The sequence below is a fragment of the Aythya marila genome (assembly GCF_965140915.1).
Source record: "Aythya marila genome assembly, chromosome: 2".
NCBI lineage: Eukaryota > Metazoa > Chordata > Aves > Anseriformes > Anatidae > Aythya > Aythya marila.
Window position 1 is genome coordinate 89,672,418 of NC_139043.1, and position 20,743 is coordinate 89,693,160.

General features: G+C 40.6%; 1 protein-coding gene across 9 annotated transcripts in view; it reads left to right on the plus strand.

The window, feature by feature from the left end:
- The window catches only part of FHOD3 (formin homology 2 domain containing 3), a 420,526-nt gene that overhangs the window by 34,559 nt on the left and 365,224 nt on the right, over positions 1-20,743 (plus strand). For all 9 annotated transcript variants that reach the window (XM_082753307.1, XM_082753302.1, XM_082753303.1 and 6 more), the window contains exon 3: positions 13,244-13,308. In XM_082753307.1, the coding sequence (XP_082609433.1) occupies positions 13,244-13,308 (65 nt within the window). The remainder of the gene's footprint in view (positions 1-13,243; positions 13,309-20,743) is intronic.

A 20,743-nucleotide genomic window follows, 5' to 3' on the forward strand; every position in this document is an offset into this window, starting at 1 on the left:
AAATCTGTGAGGTAGCTTCCCTGTATGACTCAGTAACTTTGTCACTTCAGACTAAATGCAACTCTTGTGAAACTATCCAGGAAAAAAAAATGAAAATTAGACATAGGATAGCTGCCATACAAAGTTTCTGGCAGACTAAAATCTGTTTTGGGGACTTGTGGCTCTGATCTTTTGCCCCTGCAGAGACCAAAGCACTGAGCTGGAATACTCCTGAGCCGGAGAGTTGGCTGAGGGCATCTGGGGCTTAGCAGCCTGCTTTTTGCGAGTGACTGGCTGCAGAAACCACTTAGTCTCTTTCTTTCTCTCTGGGTCATTTCAAGGTCCTGCTCTTAATCTTCAAAGCTTTTAATTTTCTGAGATTAGGCTACCTCAGGATCTGCCCCTCTACCATTCCAAGGCTGTTGTGCTCATCAGGGTCACTGAAGCTTGCTGAACTCTGAATGAAGGATTTAGTAGCTGGATATTTGTGGCATTTTTTTTTTGTTTAAATTTTAGATCCTAAATTCCTATTAAAAGTGACCAGAACGTTCTGGAATTAGTTTTCAGCAACTTTTTCCCAAATGTTCCTGTTTGAACTGGCAAAACTGTTAAAATTGATTTTATTTATATTTATTTATTTATTTATTTACATATAAAAATACTTTAAGCACACTGCTAAAATGAGATTTATAAATAAAGAAATAAAGCGTTCAGGAAATACAATTTTACTTTCTTTTTTTGTTATTGGTGTGGGAGATGGTAGGCATCTCTTTACTGTAGTAAGGATGGGATGAACATACTGGAAAAATAGGAAGGATTTTTCTTCAGGAGGAAAGAAAAGGATGGTGGCAGTTTGGCTGGAATCTTGTTATGTAAAACTGTAAATAACAGGGATGAGAAGGGCACGCACCCATACATGATTTTGAATGAATCATCTTCACTTGCTGAATACAATGAAAGCATGCTTTTTAGTAGTTGCTATCCGCTCCAGGAGAATCTAAACTTCTGTGTAGGGAAGGAGAAAACCCAACCCACAAGCCAGCTCCTTTTAGCCTGTAGGGCTAACGGTGAGTGAAATGCAGCCTGGGCCAGGACTGTTTTCCAGCATCCATGGGTCTGTTGCATAGCTGTGGGACTGGGGAGAGCAGGAGCATCTCTGTTGGGGACGGGGAGGATGTACAGCCTGGCCTAGCACTGGGGCTGACCACAGAAATGCTGGCCCCGCAGAAGGTATCAAGGTCAGGAGACAGGTCGATAAGAGCACCTAATAATTTCCTTCCTCTTCAAGCCTGGCATGTATTCATTTCTTGTCAATTATTATTATTCTCACACAAATTGTTTTGTGAATCACTAATTGTGTGAGGAGGCAACGTGGAGGCAGGCTGAGTTGGCTGTCTGCTCCTTTAAGGAGTCTGTGACAGATAATGATCTTCCCCTTTGTTTACTTGCGATTTTGTAGGATGAGCAAGAACTCTCACGAAGTTTGTGTGTTTGTATTAACAATAATTGTCCAAGTTCTCGTTGTGGGCAAGTCTTAACAGACCCTAGTGGTAGCCTACAAGGTAACACAGTCCCGAACCACAGAACACAAAAGCTTCTTCAGACAGCATGCTGCAAGCGATGGGGATTTCCTCAGGGAAGACATTCTGAAGGTTTCTATTTAGCAGAAAGATTGTTTTGAAGTATTTCTGACAAATCATTTCACTGTTGCTGGTTTTGCATCCCTTTCACGCTCCTTGGCTCAAACCAGTTCTGCTGGGTGAACCCCAGTCCAAGTTGGATTCCCCACACTTTCCCCCTCGATGCTGCTCATTCTGGACTTGATTCAGGATCTGCTGAAGGCAGGGAAGTCTTGCAGGGATCTGTAATATTTTTTTGATGCCTATGTACTGTACTTTTTACCTGATTAGACTTTGCAGTTAACTCAGTTACAGAAATTAAAACTCCTGTTGCGTGTCACTTCTTTTGCATGAGGAAGTTGAGAATGCACTTGAAGGTTGACTTCAGTTTTTGCCTAAGAAAAATGATGTGGCTCATATCTTGAAGCAGTAGTGCAAGCTAGCAGATCATACACTGATATTGTGTTATTTCGGGCAGAGTATATTTGTGTTGGAAGACTTCCGACAGCTTTCTCTCCAACTTTGTCATCTTCTCTAATGTTTCTCAGTTCAAATAGCAAGATAAGTTAGAGAGGTGCCTATGTAAGATTGTCACGGTGTTACAAACAGCAGAGACTGGAATAGTTTAGTGTAATGGTTTATCTGTGTTTTGGAAAATGCACCTGATCACCTGAAGCTTTTGATTTCTGTGATGCCTAGTTATTACTCTGAAATGCTGAATGTGGGGAAAAAAAAGTGATGAATGGTCACAGAAACTTGCAACAAAGGAAAAAAGGTTTTCAGGTTAAAACAGCATCAAGAAAACTTATTCATATTGAGATGGATTGAATTGTTTGAAGTGGATGTGTACCTAGAGCAGGTGGGGTGTGGAAGTCTCACGTTCTGTTTAAGGTATTTGTATCTCGTGTAACATCCCTTGTCCTTATCCACTGCGCAGATGCAAGGAGTGCAGAGGCTCAGAAATCCAGAGGAACGTGCTGCTGCATGGGGCCGAGTGGCAAAGTACCCAAAGGACTGTGTTGTCCTGGCCCTGTTAGGCCCTGAACAGCCTGCTGTGCTAAAGGATTTCCCTAAATGTGACCCCTCTGCTGTTTCTCCTGTTCTTTGGTTAGGGTCTAGATCTATTTGCGCTGTCGTATAGCTGAGAGGTTACAGTAAGCCTTGGAAAGCTCATGACTTTCTATAGGGCAGCAGTATTCCAGTCTATAACGCATCAGATGAAGATGTTGAATTGCATTTTGAAGTGAATGATTAGCCAAAACTTTTCTGTTGCAAAAGAAATGGTTATAAAGCTTTCAGGTTTCTAATTAAATAGTTTTTCTGGATGGATGGGTTGCAGATTTTTTGCTTCCCTCCCTCCCAAAGCTAGAGAGAAGTAGTTGTTCCTACATGTGTTCACAACTTCAAGTAGCTTTTAAAATTCTTTATGTTCTTTTAGTCCTAAAAGCATTTGTTTGTTTATTTATTTATTTTTTTAAAAAAAGTTGAAATGTATATTCAGGCGGAACTGTAGAAATTAAGAAGAGATTGGACTGTGCACTTAGTCACATGGTCTGAACTTTTGGGTAGACCTGTGCGGTGTCAAGAGTTGGACTTGATGATCCTTAAGGGTCCCTTCCAACTCAGGATATTCTATGATTCTATGAAATTAATTTCCACAATTGCCTTGCAATATTCCTTGACAACAAAATGAAATAAATCTCAGTATTTCAGGTTCCATCTGCTTTCCCTGCATCAGAACAGTAGGCAAGCCCTAAAAATGCTCTGCAGTCTGGTTTTTGGTGTGAGTTTATTTATTTATTTATTTATTGGGGGGTGAGGTGGTGACTTTTATAGCTTGGGGTTGTCAGTAGCTGTGTCCTGCTTTGCCCTAGATTTTACTCACAGCCCTGCTATAGAGGGAATCGTCTACATCTGTATTGGATATTTTGGAAACGTTTAAAGATCTACTCTTTTGTTGTGATCATCACTGGCAAATGAACGTACTGAGCTTTTCAAAATCATTTACACTGCAAAATGTATTGTGGAAATATTGTGCTTAGCTGTCTCTCAGCATGTTGCGTGCTGTATGCGGTGCCAAACCAACAGATGTGTGAATGACTCTTACAGCTTTCCCGAGGACAATGCTTCTTAACATAAAGTCTAATTTGGCATTCAGGTTTGCACATGCAAATATCTGAGGAGCCCAATGTTTTAAGGTGGAAACTTAGAGAAAAACAACTATAGAAACAACTGTTGCCAGTTATTTTATTTTAAAAAAAAAAAAATATATATATATATATAAAATATATATTTTAACATTGGAGCTCCCCAGCAGCTGCATTTGCACTTTGCCACCCTCACTGACGAAGAGGTCACAAAGTGAGCCGCTCCTGAGGCATGGAAATGTATTGCTTTTCACTTTGCAAGGAGGAGATCCCTTCCCTTCTGCATAAACAGATCATTGATAGGGCTGCCAGGAAGAGCTGTAGGGCTGCTCAGAGCCCGACTCCTCTTGGGAGGAGAAGGATCAACGTGAGGGTCCAAACCTTGAACAACAGCCCACAGGAAAATGTTGCACACCCGCTGTCTGCTGTTGCAAGTTTCACACTGGTGTGGAGTTGCCCAGAGCACACAAGCAGCCAGGAGAGCTTCTGCTGGGTAATTAGTAAAAGCTGTGAACTTGCTACACTTCCTATTCCGTAGCAACTGTTCGTGTGCTTGCTCTCACCCTGTGGTAAGTACAAAGTGGGTTTGTATAAGCAAGTTTACACTCCTGTTTATCCCACGGGAATTCATCTGCCCGTGTACTTGGTGTGTGGGTTTTGTTTGCTTATTTGCTTTCCCACTGGCTAAACTAAGGCAATAATAATCCACTTCTGATTTAATAAATAAATAAAAGAATCTCCGGTTTAACCTGCAGCGAAGAAATAACAGCTCAAACCACAGCAAATCCGGGAGTAGCCCAGGCTCTCCTGTAATGAAGCCGTGGAACCAGTGACCTATGCCAGGGGTTAAGAACATAAACAAGCACAGCAAATATTAATTTGCTTTTTCATGTTTATTGCTCAGTAATTATGCTTGCTAGCAAAAGCATTGGTGGCCCAGCAATAAATGCAAAGCCTATTTCAGAAGTGGGATTAATATATGGAGAAACAAGATTTGGCTTGAGGGCAAAACGCTGTTTAAGATGTCAAATTATGAAGCAGCCTTTGCCAAATATGAAATAGAAAAGTTCCAAAAAAAACAGGAAGAAAACCTGAGGAAGTGTACTGGTCAATTTGAAGTAGAACCTGTACATGTACTCATGTGTGTCTCCTACTGCAAGGTAGGACAGCCTTAAAATAGTTGTTGCTGAGTCTGGTTAAACTGCTCACATTCTGAGAGCGTGTAGCTGGCTGATTAGGTCAGTAGGACATCTCTTCGACGTGTGCTTTCTGTCACCTTGGGAAATCTCATCTTCAGGATGTTACTTTTTTTAGTATCATCAATTAAACTGGAAAAATTGCAGAAGCTAGGGCTTCTTCCTCAAGGTATTAGAGCATGATTTCTAGTAGAAGGGAAAAGTTTGTGTAAAAATCATTAAAGCTACATTTTTCCAAGCTCATTTTTGATTACTTTAATTATGAAAAGAGTAGAGCTGTGTTTAGTGCTGTAAGTCGGGTAAGTTAGTAGGGGTCTTTGTGCGAATGAAAATTACGGTGTGGGTGCCCGCTGCAGTTGCAGGACAGAAGCAGTTTTTCTAATGAGCTCAATCTGTCATTTTGTTCTCCTGGAAGCAAAGCTGAGTCCCACAGCGTGACTGGAAGCACCGGAGGAGCTCTGCCTGAAGAGGTGGAAGTGCCACGTCATGTAGCAGTGGGAGATCTGTTTCACTTTCTTCCTTGCCTCTTAGTCCCAAGGTTTGTGGCTGATCAGTAGCATAGGATCATAGAATCATTCAGGTTGGAAAAGACCTTTTAAGATCATCTAGTTCAACCTTTAACCTAGTACTTAAGTCCACCACTAAACCATGCTACTAAGTTGTACACCTGCACGTTTTTTTTTTGAAGACCTCCAGGTGTGGTAACTCAATTGCTTCCCCGGGCAGCCTGTACCAATGCTGCGCAACCCTTTCAGTAAAGACATTTCTATTATCCCTTTTCAAAAGTCCTGTTTATTTTAAGGCATCTGTTGCTTCAAGTGAAAATCCAAATGTAACATGAATGTCAAAGTGCAGGTGACACAAATGCTACACGACCAGAAATTACCCAGTCTAAAGTTGCCTGTGAGGAATGTGTAGCCAGTTTGACAGTTACTGACAGCAATGGGAAATATATAACTTAAGGCTGGAAAAGCACTGGGCAAGTGATGTTATCTCTGCAGATGAATACTACGTGAAGTTGACAAGAAGTGAGGAAACAAGCCTTTTTTTTTTTTTTTTTTAAACCCAGAAGCAATCTTATAATTACAGTAGCACTTCTAATACACATCTCTTTATGAGATGGCAAAGAGTAAAGTCCGTGTTTTCTTCATGCATAAATAAAGATGGAACTTTAACTGAAAATGACAACAGTGTTTCACAAAATGACAGAATAAACTTACTGCTGAAACAAGTGTGTATGGGTTGAGATTTTGATCAGCTTTTGGGGAGGGAAGGAACACAAAACTTTGTATGTGAGTAAGGACAGCTCTTGAAAAATGGTCACTGTCAGACTGTGAAAGCAGCAGACAACCCTTAAGAATTTCAGGGGCCTTTAGAAGATTTTCGTTTTACTGTGTGGAAAATGAGGCATTGGAAACAGAGAAATGACCATCATGATGATTCAGAAAGCAGGGGGAAGGGAGCTGAGACACAGATTCTCATATTCCAGCTCCTGAAGTTTGCCTGCACAGAAACTACTGAAAAGAACAAATGAAACAGATGTGTGTCTCCCCCCCACCCCCGTTAGGCTTGCTACATTTTCATAGCGTATGAAAGTGATTCACTCTTTGTTGGCAAAAATCATTGCTTTGTGGTAAAGTACACAGAAGACTTTATCAACATTTACTCAGAATACATTAGTAAGAATAATTATGAACTATTAACGTAGATCATGAGACATACTTAGTGAATCCCTTGAAGGTTTTACTTGACCCTTTTTGATGTTCCTCATCTTCTTCCCCCTTCTGTTTCCATCCAATTTCTTTTCCATTTTAAAAGGAAAAGAAAGGAGAACTCTGCCCCTTTACTGTTGTTCTTGGGAGGAGCAGGTGGGAGTAAAGACTGTGAGCTTGCAGTGGCAATCTGTGTATAGTCCTCCCTGCCACAGTTATACAGGCACTCACAAATTGCTCCCTGCATGGTGTATAGGTTGTTAGTAGGCAATGAGGCAGCTAGTTGTTATATTCATGTTGGAAAATACAGAACATAATAATATTGGAATAATCTTTAGGGAAAAAGTGCATGAGTTTCAGCATACTTTGTTCCATTGCATACTGTTGTTTTCGCTCATTAGTCTGCAGCATTTTGCCTGCTTAGTCCTCTTTCTGGGAATATGCTGTAGGAGTTATTTCTACCTGCACTGGTAAAGTTTTAGGGTGTGTTTTTTATTTTTATTTTATTTTTTTTAATAAAGAATGAATTATCATCTGACTAGTCTCTGCCTACTTTTATCCGTTTGAATGGGTTTTGCTTTAGTCCGTGTGTTATTGTCTAGCAATGCTCTGAATAAAAGTTCTGTGAAATGATTAGATGACTTGCAAGAGTATTGCAAGAACAGGATGCAGACATATTATGACTTCAGTCTAAGTTTTTTTTGGTGGAAAAACTGAGGTAAGATTGGAAAGTCTACTGAAATCATTTAAAGATGAATTTGTGTGTTTGCCTCTAACTATTTCTTGTACCAGAAAGAGCTACTATTGCTGTCATCCATTTGTAGTGCACTTGGAGGTAAATTTTAACATCCGAGACTCTTTTTTTCTTAGTGTTTAACACGCTCCTGACCCCTTTGTTTCTATTATTTAATGAGAATGTGACAATTAAATGGTCAGATAGTAAAACAAACAAAACCCTCAAAGGTTATTTGTTTGGTTATGACTTTATGATGACTTTCAGAGAGATTCTTAATTCCTCTCTCCTTGCACGTGCATGCTCTTGGCTTTTACACAGCATTTTTTTTTTTTTAAGTATCAGATTATTTATTTATTTTTTTTTGCATTTCTTCAATCTACAACTAAACGGGGAAGCATATCATATTGAAACTGCACTCAAACCATATCTTAGTGGCTTTGAAATCAAAGCCCAGGATTTATACTGTCTGATTAATGGCAGATTAAGAAACACTTTTCTTATTGTGTACGATCTGGCTTGCATATCTTTTTTCAGGGAAAACCTGATAGACTTGAGTGCTTGAACTCTTGCAAAAATTCCATCTCTATACACACAACAAGGAATAGTTTGTTTTCCTCTGATTGGGAGTAACTTAAACTATGAAGCAACTGAGTGTGAGGTAATACCCCATTGTAGCAGCATTTTTCACTGTCTGAAAGGTGTGTGCAAGTGAAGATGGACGTGTATAGGTGCTGAAACGAAGACGTGAAAACCAGCTGCATTGTAAAAATACCACGGTTTAGGGAAAGCCCGTTGCCACGCGTTTGCTTCTGGTGGCATGCTATTGACCAGGCTCTGCTCTGAGGAGGCAGTGGCTCGTTCTTGAGCTTAGGGATTGCTGTTGGATGCTGTTCTCATTAAGCTACTCCTCTTGAAAAACCTGGTTGTGATTACTGGGGGGAGGTTGATGGTACACCAGGAAACCTGAGTGCTGTGAGAGGCTGTAAGAAAACGCAAAGCATGTGTTCTGCATGTGTGCTCTGAAAACTTTCCGCTAAAGAGCTGCATCTGTGTTAGATAGGTTTTCATAACATTTGGATCGTTACGTCAGGCAGTAGTAGATGCAGAGCTGTTATATGGGAAGTTGTCAGGTTGGGCTGGCTTTATGTGCTGGCCAAATCCGCAAACATTTCCAGTGCTTATTATGAACTGGTAGATGTACGCAGGTACTAAGTTGAGGTTAGTTTTCAATCCAGCCTGATGCTCTCCTTGGGGTGAAGGGGCAACAGCTGAAGTGTTAGTTAACCTCAATTTGGTAACTTGGTGTCTGCTTTGCTAGTGGTCATGAAAGATGGCGGAAATAACAGATTTCAGAGAGGCTTGGGCTAGTTATGTGGATGCCTGGCTTATCTAATACTGCCTGGTTCACAGTTGGCCTTGCTGTGAGGGATTTACTGACACTGAGCTTGGATAACAATGGGGAAGACAGTGTAATAGCAAAGACAGTCCAATAGCAATAACGAATCTGACATCAATGTAGATCTTAGCAGAATCTGACATAAACTCACGATGTAAAATTTGCCTACTCTAATATTGGTCTTAAGGCTTTTAAATACTTCTTGGCACTTCCTTGACATTAAAACAAACAACACCAACAAACAAACCCAAAGTCATTCTAAGACAGCTGCAAGCCTTATAAGCCCTAGGTAAGAGTAGAAGTATAGTCTTTATGACATGCATAGGTTTTGTTTTAAATAAATCAAACCTGTTTACTTGAAATAATTTCTTCCCCCATATATTCCTGAATCCTTTTTGTTTTTAGCCCAACTGCTCTGTTATGCTGTGGAAATTAGTTGGCCTGCTCCTAGGCAATAATCTATGAAACCAAGTAAGATGAGCTTTATATTGATGGCTGTCTAAGCCAAATATATAACTGGCTGTCTAAGCCAAATTTTGGAGATTTTCTTTGTTATGTAAAAGGTGAGGGTGGGAGGAATTCAAATGTCTTTATTTTTAAAAGAAAGATCTGAGACTGCTGTCCTTCACACTTGGTCTGTGTAATTATTAGCGCTCTTATTAAATGAAGAAATGCATGTAAAGAACATCTCCGTAAGATTTTTTTCTTGTTTTCAGGTAGAAATATAAGCTGTTTTTTTTCTTTCTAAAATCACGTGCAGGATACTAGGAAATACGACTTCACACTGGGGGAATTCAGGTGTTGCTGCCCTGGATTGGCAGCTTACCATCCCGCTGGCTTGGTGTGGTGGAAGGTAAACAATGGCTTTAAACAAATCAAATCAATCTTCCCCGTGCAGGAGTTGAAATCTCATATTTAATGCTACCGTATTGTTACTTAATTTACAGAAACCTGATGCCAGTTTTCATGCACAATAGTTAACGCGACCAAAGGCTGGTTTGGTTCTCTATCCTCTGCCTTTATTTACTGTGGGTTGGTGGCACTTTCTGGAAAAAGGATCGAGTTCCCTTCATCTGTCTCAGAGCCACAGCATGGCAGAGGCTGGCATGGCCCTCTGGAGGCCGCCTGCTCCAGCCCCCTGCTCCAGCAGGGACACCCAGAGCAGGCCGCCCAGGCCTGGATGGCGTCCAGGTGGGTTTTGAAGATCGTCAGGGACGGAGACTCCACAGCCCCTCAGGGCAACCTGTGCCAGCGCTTTGCCACCCTCACAGTACAGGAGCTTTTCCTCATGTTCCTAGGGGACTTCCTCTGTCTCAGTTTGCCTCTAGTCCTGTTGCTGGACACCACTGAAGAGTCTGGGCCCGTCATCTTGACTCCCTCCCCTCGGATATTTATGTACATTGATAAGATCCCCTCTCAGTCTTCTCTTCTCCAGGCCTTTGATTTTGGTCGGGCGGCCTACACATAACATAAAGCATTGTGGACACTAATAGGAATAACATTGCAAGTGAGCTTTGCTTTGGTTTCAGATCAGTGGGTAGAGTTTTGGTGTAATCATGAGAGGATTGTACAAGAAAAACTTGAATTCAACTGCATTGAGAGCAAGTTTTTAAATTCTGACTTGTATTGCATGTAACTTTCTTGTCCCTTAATAGGGTGTTGCAGTGGATTTACTGCCTGTGCTGGAAAATTCAGCCTAAGCTACAGCTAGAGCCTCTTGCTCAGTGTAAAGGAATGGCAGGAAGGACTCTTCTCTGTTTCTCTCACATCGTTTTGTTCCTGGCTCTATCTAATTCCTAGGATCTCCTTCCTACTCTACTGTCTCAACATCCATCTTGAGAATCGTGTAACTTCTTTTGTCATCACCTTCTTTCATACTGAGTTTCTCTCAAGTCTTGAGTGACTTTCCCAATGTTTCTGGAGAAAGAAATTTCTGAAACAAAACAAAAAAAAAAAAAGATTTTGAGCAATAATGGTTGTTTTGTGCTTTATTTTGAAATGTACGTGGTCAACTGGTTTCCTCCTCCCCCTTTTTTCTTTATTAAGTTTTCAGTAAAATGAATTACAAGCCAGGAAATGAAGCTGATACAGACTTAGTGCATTTAAATAGATAATTTTCCTTGCTCAAAGAAACATGCGTTGAAGCTTATGAATAGCCTCTGAGTAGTTCTGTCAAGGTCAATGGGCTCACTCATGCATTTGAAGCTGTGTGTGTAAGGAGCAATCTAATTGCACAGCTGTCTTGGAACCTTACCATGAGATGTTGTCTTTGAGGATGGGTACTTCAGCTTGCCAACAGCTTTGAATCTTGAGAGCAGATGAAGCAGCTAGCTGTTCTGCTGATGGCATGCTGCATTTATCTGTTCTTTCCTTGTCTTGTAACTGAATGGATACAGCTGCAGCTTGGCAGTCAGGGGCATCTTCATGAAGGAGAGCATCTAACCCAAGGAGCTTAGCAAAATTATTTCCCATTTACAGAGGTTTCAGTGATATGAAGAACTGTGGTGCCCTTGAAGGTAAGACTGGCCAGGATAAGTCAGGCTAAGCAAATCCATCAAGGAAGGGCAGGCGAAAAGAAGCATTTCTCTGCACTGAATCTGGTGCTGGGGAGGGCAGGGGATGGAGTAAAGGGCAAGGTGGCGGTGTAAGGTTGTTTTGGCAAAAGTGCTCAAGAGTCCTGGGTGCCCTTCCTGTCAAAGAAAACAGAAAAACAAGGAAACCATGAGGGAAGGGTGGGGAAATTAAATAAACAAAGAAAACCACCACCACCTGTAACAAAACATTAATCTTTTCTTTCCATAAAAGATTTCTTCCTTTCGTCTCAAGTAATGGGGGGTGAGTAGAATACTGCCATCTTCGGATGAGTTACTAAATACACCATAGTACAAATACGGCGAGTCTTGTTCAGGTGAACTTGAAACATCAGCAAGTGATGGTAGCATTAACATCTTTTTCTACTGTGTCAAAGATTCCTCTAGTACTTTATGAATTAAATATTCCCCAGGTGTCCTGGCACCCTTTCTGAGAGGGACAGCTGGGAACAATCCACAGGACGTGAAACCCAGCAAAGTACGGTGTCCAACTGAAGCAGCAGGAGGAATTTAGGTAGGCAGGGAGGGAGTCAGTCCTAATGCTGGAATTTCTCCAGGAAAGTTTGAAGTCCAGACTGCAGGCAGCTTTTGTGCGGGATGAGCATGTTGCTGCTCGGCAGTTTGAAAGATCTGCAAACCAGTAACAGTATCAACACAACTTAGTTATTTTCCTGCTATCTCCTTTGCAGAACAATTAAGGACTGATTTTATTCAAAGTTTGATTTTTACTTTTTTTTAACCTAATTGATTGCCATTTGGAAACTAGAACCAAGTAATTCATTATCAGGTACAGAATTTCATATTAACCACTTTATAAATTGTGCTTCTTTTTCCCATTTCCTTTTGATATTGATGTTTTTCTGAAAGTTTCTGTCACTGCTTCAGCAACATGGTTCACCTGCAGAGTTTTCTAGCAAGTAGTATAAAGCATGTTATTTTCGTGTTGAAAGTAATGAAAAATACTGTTGTTTCTCAAAATAACTATGGACGGGAAACTGAAATACAGCAAGATGGGGAAGAACCTTTATTGTTTTCTGGAAAACGATGGTTTTGTTCTGATTAAGTTATATCCAGTGGGAAATTTTGCTGGATGTCCGTGCAAAAGATTGAGCCCTGAAACTTCCCAGCAGAATCATGAAGCATGACTGAGGCTCCAGTATCCTGGTCATCCTCATGGACATCTTCTGGACTTTCTCTAACAGGTCCATGCCCTTCTTATGCTGGGGGCCCCAGAACTGAACTCAGGGCTCCAGTTGGGGTCTAGTAAGAGCAGGACAGGGGGGAGAATGACCTCCCTTGCCTTGTTGGCTGCGCTGCTTTTGATGCAGCCCAGGATATATTGTAGGGACTTCAATGACAGATCAGGGTATGTGAGCAGAATTGTGAAAGTTTAAGCAACTTCTGCCTTGACCTTGCATTTTCTTTTCACATCTGACTCTAGCTTTGAAGTATTTATGTGAAAATTAAAATGTGCAGTCATCACTTGATACTTCTTTAATATAGATTTCTAGAGAATCTTTTTGGTAAGTTGACCTTAGACTAGCTGCTAGGTGCACCCCTAGCTGCAATCCCCTCCTGAACAAGACAGGGAGAAAACAAGATGGAAAAACTCTGGGATAATGACTGGGAGATTACTTACCAATAACTATAAGGGCAAAACAGACTTGACTTATGGAAAAGTAATTTATTGTCAATTAAAGTACAGTTGGATGGTAAGAAACAAAGCCACAGCACTATCCCTCTTTCTTTTTTTTTTTTTTTTTTTTTTTTTTTTTTTTTTCCCCAAGCTCAGCTAAACTTCTTCATTCCTAACTCCTCTATCTCCTGCCTACGTCTTCATATATTTTTCTTTTCTTCTACTTTTCAGGAGGGGCAAGAAGCACAGTATAATTTTGAGGACCCAGCTGTCAGTGAGAGTCCATGCCTGCATCGGTAAGTGAAGTTCCACGTGCCTAAAAAAAGAGGAAAAAAATAGACAAAATGGATCCCTTTGAAGCACATCTAGGGAATATGAATCAGGCTTGCTGTGTTGAGGATTGTAGGCCAGTACATCTATTTCCTTGTTGTGTTTGTTGCTCTGTAAAATTGTTACTGGTTACATTATCCTTTAGTGATGTTAAACATCTCAGAGAAGTATAGCACTTGAAAGTGAAGTGTGATGGTTGGAGATGCTTTGGAGAAGAATTTTGGATTATTTGTCTTACTGCTGCCTTTGTATGTGCCTAAAGAAGATGGTGTTCTGAACTGAGAAGGAAATATGAGGTATTGTTGGCTCACAGCAGCTACAGCATTTTAATAGTGTGTAATATTTACTGCTTCACGTCTTTCAGATCTTGGCTACTTACTGTCATTATCGCAGTGCTGGTTTCTTGGAAGTACCCTGGTTAAAACAGTGCTGTCACGAGGAAAAGTCTGAATTAATAAAGTGTGTCACAAGAGCTTTAAGACTGCCTGCGTGGAAGCAGACGTGCTGTCACAGAGCTCATGTTCTCTGCTGTTCTACAGACCAGCGTGTTTCACTGAGTGCTGGTGGCAGAGCTCATGCTCATGTTTGGGTAATGTTAAGAGAGATATTAGAGATGTCTGGTTTAAAATCAAATCCTTTATCTGCATGCCACAGTTGCTTGATTTGTTTTCAGTTTTTCTGTAGTAGATTCAACACCCTAACTTGTTTACCTCGTGGATGGATTTGCTTGAAGAGATCACAGCTGAAGCATTAGAACATAGACACCTTCCTTAATAAAAGAAGAATAACAAAGTTTGTGTTACATCCACAGTGCTGTTGCTGTTGGAGGGTTCAGGCTTTAAGTACATCTAAACTTCTTTCCCCTGCCCCCAGGACGTGTTATGAAATGGCTTTTATGGGAATTTGAACCGAGTCTGAGCAACCTACAGAATTCCTCAAATACCTACCATTGAGTGCAAAATTCAGGCTGCATCATGCAGGAACAGATTCCCAATTACTACTGTTGTTGGAGAACTACAGCAGAGCAAGCCTGTGTGTTAAATATTGGAGGAGAAACAGAGATAGTGCAGAGTCTGGGCTGATTTTATAAATATGAATGAAATTATGAACAGCTTGGGGAAGCTTGTTTTTGTTGGGTCTGTGGATATCTTCAGCAAATACAGACCAGTGCAGCGTGAGAAGATGCTGTATGATTCCTGCATTGACATTTTATAAAACACTTTTAATGTGAAATCTATAATTTTCCCAAATTTCAGGAACTGTTGCCAGCTTCTCTGTGTGGCTACTTGGTTTTGATCTGTTTGCGATCAAGCTTAGTGCAGGCAATTAGGCATATTACTGGGCGTGTATTGTCATTGCTCTTGTGTGGAAGCGTGCTCCTTTGTCAGGTGCTGCTGTGCTCTGGCAGCAGCGATGCAGTCAGTGCTCTGAGTACAGAGGAAGCCAGGCTGCAAAACTCGAGTCCAGATTTTAGCATCCTAGAACTGAGGTGTGTTTGGATGTGGGTTTTTGGCACGGGTCAGTACAGGCATAAAAGCCAAATGCAAGATCTGGTTCTAATATCCAGCCCCCCTCCTGAAGTTTAGATTTTCAGTGTAAGTATTTGTTTCAGCCCATGGTTTGTTGTAATGCAGTTTCTATTCTCTCCTTTTTCATTTTGATGTATTAAATGTACCTTATTTTTTTGGAATGTATTCGTATGAAGCAGTCAGGAACCCTCTGCAGTTCTTAATAGTGGCATTGTGTGATAAACTGTGTCTGCCAGTCAAACTTGTCACAGGACAGGAGGGTTGTTTCTCTGTCAGTGGTTGCTTTCCTTCATCCTGCATGTACTTTCACGTCAGCTGCCTGTTAGGTCTCTTCTGTTTCAGAAGTATTAGGTTTTGAGGTTAAAAAATGCGTTACGTATTTGGAGCAGAAGCCAGGAGATAGAGCAACCTGAGATACTGTTACGTGGCATAAAAACATCTTGCTTTGACTATTTTCTTTCATTCCCACCTGTCTGTTGTTAGAATTACAATTGTCTTCACGTTATCCCTGGAAAGCATTGTGGTTAAAAATGTTTCTGACTGTGCAAAGTCAACACCAGCTAGCCAGGGCTGCCTTCTGAGGAGTCTTGGCTTGTTCTGTAGTGCCCTTGCCTCAGAGCCATCCTTGCACTGAAGGTTTGTAAATCGCTTTAAAGAGCCAAGCGGTGTACAGAAATAGCTTCCATGTCATAAATTCTCCCATTGGGAAGCTGTACCAACATCTTCTTCTCTCCAATATGTTATACTTTTAATTGTGGGAAATGCACAGCTGTTTATGTTCAGATGTCCAAGTAAAGTTTTCCAGCATTAGTGGCTTCAGTTCTCCAGGGGATTCAATGGGCCTTAGTGTCAGGATGTATTGACTACAGGCCAGTATTTTTTAAGACTTAGGAAGCTTTAGTAAACCCCAAGTCAAATGTGGTGGTGTGTTTTGGTTTGTTTTGTGATCGTTTTTATTTTATTATTATTATTATTATTTTTTTTTTTAGCAGGGCAGGGAATGAATAAATAACCTGTGTGTGGAAACTGAGAGGGAGAAGTGTTCTCTGCTCTGTTGCATACCAGTCACTCCAAAACATCTCACCTCAGTTTAATGCATTGGTATATATATTATTTTCTCTCAAATTGAGTTCTTGTCACGTGCTTAGACTAAAGGACTTTCAGCATCAAGGAGCAAATTTTCATTTAAATATAGCTCTGCTTATTTTCCCATTTTTGGCTTGATCCTGATTAAAATGTCAGTACTAATTAAAAGATAATTTCAAATATGAAAGTGAGGGTTTTTTTTTTTTTGTACTAACTGCCATATTTACAATGTTCTTTTGTAGGAAAAGATTTGCTGAAACCAGTTTTGCTCATAGAATCTAGATAACTGAAAATTACAGAGGTATTCTTGCACCTGTTGATGTTAAGGGTACATAGTGGAGGAAGATCAATTATTAAATTTTACAATGTCAATTGTAGTGTTGTTTTTTTTTTTTTTTTTTTTCCCAAATCTGTCAAATTTAGCCTTTTATTTCAATTAGATTTATTGTGACTTAATACCCTGTGGGAAAAGTCTTTCTGGTATTTTTGGCAGCCATGTGACTTTCCTTTTTTATATTTAGTTGTGCCTTACCATAAATTTCATTTGTATACATTTAACAACTACACGGCTTCAGCTGAAGCCCTGATTAAGTCCGATGTAAATGAAGGATGTAGCTCTGAAGTGGGAACCCCAGCAGGGCCAAAAACTGTTGCCCTTAAAACTAAATGGAAGACTTTAGTCAGAGTGACTCTGACAGGGAGGTTTTAAAGCTGCTGTGGAGTTTGAGCTCTGCTTTTCTTGGGCTTGGTGCCTTTGCTGCGTGGCTGTTTGGACAGCTCTGTTTGCTTCAGCTGCTGCTTCCTTTGTGCTTCGTGGGCCTGTTGGTTGCTTCTTAGTAGTTTCCTCTCAAAATCCTGGGTAGTCTCTGAGGGAAAAGGCACCGTTTGCTATTGTGTTCCTGTGTGCTGTACCTAGCCCAAGAGTCCTGTGTCCTCTTTTAAAAAGGTTAGGTTTGGGACTGAATCCTTAGGAGTGTTACGCTCAATATTGTGAACGAGCTTGGGCACACCCATGACAATAGCTTAGAATGCTTCTGCCAAAAAAAAGAGTGAGATTTAGGTGTTAATACAATGTAATACAAGAAAAATGCTAATATTGATGGTATGTGTAGTTCTGGATACATGTATTGGCCTGGGATTGGCCAGAGTTATGTAGCTTGGAGGAACAGAAAATGTTGCAAGGTGTATTAAATGTTACTTCTCCTTTACATCAGTCCATTATTAAAAATGGAATACAAAACAAAATGACCTTGGTTGGTTACTTTTTTTTTTTTCATTATAAAATTACACTTTAGGATTGTTACAGCCTCGTCCTGCATTTATGTGAAGTCTTGCTTTCATCTGCTGCTAAACGAGAAACACCAGTGTGCGTAGATACTTGAGTATTAAGTTTGTAGCTTGAACCAGGTAGGTCCTTACACAGCGTACAAGTCTATGACTGCAAGGGTCTTGTTAAAATGTGTAATCTAGCTTCATTATTAGTCATCATAACTGTTTTATAAGCCCATTCTCTTGGCTTTTGCACATAGGCAGCTCCAGATTTACTGGAGCTTAGTGGATCTACAGCGTGCCTGCCCTTCCCCATCCTTCCACGAGTGCTGAGCCGTGGATTGCTCCCAAGTATGTGATGTAACGTTGGCCGTGCAGCACCGCAGCTGTTTCTAGCCCCTGTTATTAGGGCATCTGCTTTATCTAGCCATGTTAGCACCAATATTAATCTTTTTCACGCAGATCTTTGGGCTGCCTTTTTGACATCATCTTGCTCTTGATACCTCTTATGAAACCTGGCCATAAATATCTTTGAGTTGTTTTTGTTCTGCTGTACCTGAGGGAAGCTACAAGCTAGCTGTAACTACAGGGCTAGTGCAAGCCAGCTGTTTTTATTTGTCCTTTCATGGCTGAAATATGCATCTAGTCCTCTTTTCCATGTACAGTTTTCCCTTCTGTTTCCCATTACATGGACTTGTTGTATGTATTAGGGCAGATATGATTAGGGCCTGCAACTATTTACGCATACATTGAACCTTTGGTATGACCTTTTGCTCCAAGTGCTTGAGCTGCAAGTCCCTTCCCGGTGGAACCGCGTGCTTTCCTGGAGACAAAATCGAGGCTCGAGTCAATAACTGCATCTGGCACTTTGCTGCAGGGACGTAAAGGTACATAGAGATGGAAAAAAAAATGCTTTGTCTTTTTGTGAGTATAGTATGGAAGAGTTGAAAAGACAGCGTGGTTCTGGTTAAAACATGAAACCATGTTGTATCTCCTTCTCAGAGGGCAGAGTTAAGCTTGTGCCTACAGCCCATGTCATTGGTACTTTATCACTTCAGATGCTTCTCCCTCCAAACCTCATTATCATATTGCATTTGTCTGGCACATCCACATTTGCAGTGTGCTGAGGACTGGAATGGAGTTCTCAAAGCTATGGAGACTGTGAATGAAGCTCCTGTAGTTGATGCTTCAAAACTTTCTGCTGTCTCTCTTTGTTTTTCTTTTTCTTAAAAGGAATAGCTTATTGAATTTAAAATAAACAGCTTTCTTGTGCACGACTGTCCAAAACACGCTACCAGGAAGAGTCTAATTAAAAAGTTTTCCTAAAGGAAGCTTAGATGTGGCATTAGGTCTTCCCTTTGAGCTCTTCATTTGGGCCAGCTTGATTTATATACTCAAGTCTCAAGAAAAGAGGTACTTTGGGTTGTTTGAAGGGCATTTTATGGTTTTCTGTTCAGCGTTAGGCAATCCTAATAGAAAACATTTTCTGCTGGGGAGAGAGAACATGTGGAGAGCATTAGCAGTTCAGCAAAACGTGCAACCGATTCGGATTTAATTTAAGGGGAACAAAAGAGGTGCCTTGAGAGTTTGTCGGAAGCACTGTGGTTTTCAGTTCTGCGCGCTGCTGGTAACAGAGAGGTGAGTAGAAATTGCTTTATCAAATACGTTCTTAGCATAATTGGGACGGAGGAGATGGTGATTAATGGGTTTAATAGTGCTACGTAGGGATCCCACGTGCATTACAGATTTGCAATCATGATACGCTTCCTATGATTCTTGCTGTTACTTGCTAAAAGTCCTGGCTTAAATGAAGATAATAAACAACATGTTTATTAGATGTAAACTGACATCACACAAATTGAAAAAATGTGAAAAATGATGCTGGAGTTCAGAGCCTTTTTTTTTTTTTTTTTGAGTTATTTTTTTTAATGGTATGATATGAGTTCTACTTAGGACAGTGCAGATAGTATTGGGGCCTGCTTCCAGATGTGGTTGGAGATACGATTGGTTCAGCTTTTTTTTTTTCCAACTTGAGTGAATCATGAAATAGCTGCAAAGGCTATGATAAAAATACCTTTTTGAGCTTTTTAGGCTTATTTAAATTTGCTTCACCGAGAATGTGGGACACAGATGCTTTAAGTGAAATCCCATGGTCTCCGGATCAGATTGCTTTGCAAAAAGTTATCCATATAGATAACTTACGGTGTTACTCTTCAAAATGTCCACCTCTTTAAACTGAAATATTACTTATGTTGTACTCCTAGTGCATGGTTATAGTCAGCCTCCTTTGTCGGATCAACCTCAGCTCTTCCTCATAACCTGTTATTTGCCTGCCTGTGTTGGTTCTGTATGATTTCAGACAGTGTTTGAGACTAAGCAGGGAGCTTTCCAGGAATTGTCTCTGGATTTCACGTAAATTGCAATTCTTAAAGTAGGCTTTGCAGCAAAAGTAACCAAGAAGCCGTAGAGCAGATAAAGCCTCTGTGAGCAGTGGGCTGTTGCTTTAGAGTGCTGAATTCCTGTTATAAAAGGGCTTGTTCCAGTTTTGAAAGGACCGCTGTGGAGCGTGCAGTGGGATGCTTTTCTTGTCTTGGGAGGCTTTGTGTTACAATGTGGAAGCTCATCTGACTTGACTTGCACCTTGAAAGTGCTGCAGAGAGTGAGTGAGATGTCTTTGAATGGGGATATCCTCTTTATGACTTCTTTTAAAGATGAAGTGTGATGCTTTGTTTCCCCCCTTTTCCCTGATACAAGCCAATTTAGACTTGTTCAAAATGTGTATGTATCTGAAACGAGTTATAAAGTGCCATGTTATTGGTAAGTGGATTTTTTTTAAAGTTGATTTTTTTTTTTTTTCATGCAGTCTAACCACACATCCTTCTGAAGATTAACAGATTCTACCAAAATACAGTGTTGGTCTTATTTTGTGTATGTAACCACCTGCATGGTGTTTGGAAAGTACTGCACCTGTGCTAATGAATTCAATGAGGTTGGACTCAATGATCTTGAGGTCTCTTCCAACCTAGACAATTCTGTGACTCTGTGACTCTGTGAAAGAAAAGGAGGATTAAATTATCAAATTAATGTGAAACTTCATCTCGGGTCACCCAGGTGGGACAGCTGGGGGTCTCTCATCCCCTGGGCAGTGTGAAGGGGAAGAGGTGCTCGTAGCTGTCCTGCTAAGATGGGGATCTACAGAAATCATTACTGCTGTATAGCTGCTAGATGTGAATGTGGCAAGCTTGGTTTTACTACTTGTTAACAGTCCCCAGATTTTCAAGGAGGTATCCTAAATTTCATTAGATATAGGAGTTTGTGTAGTTCTCTCAAAAGAAAAATAGCAAAAAAAAGTTTCTTATAACCTCTCAGTTGCATCAGTAGCTCTAGTTAGTTTTCATATAGTTTCCCTCCAGCTGTTTGTGTTTCCTACCTCATAGCCTCTGTATTGAAAGGCAAAGCAGCTCTCTTTGTCTTTTGGTGTATTGAAGACAGCTGAACTAATCTTGCTGCAGACTGA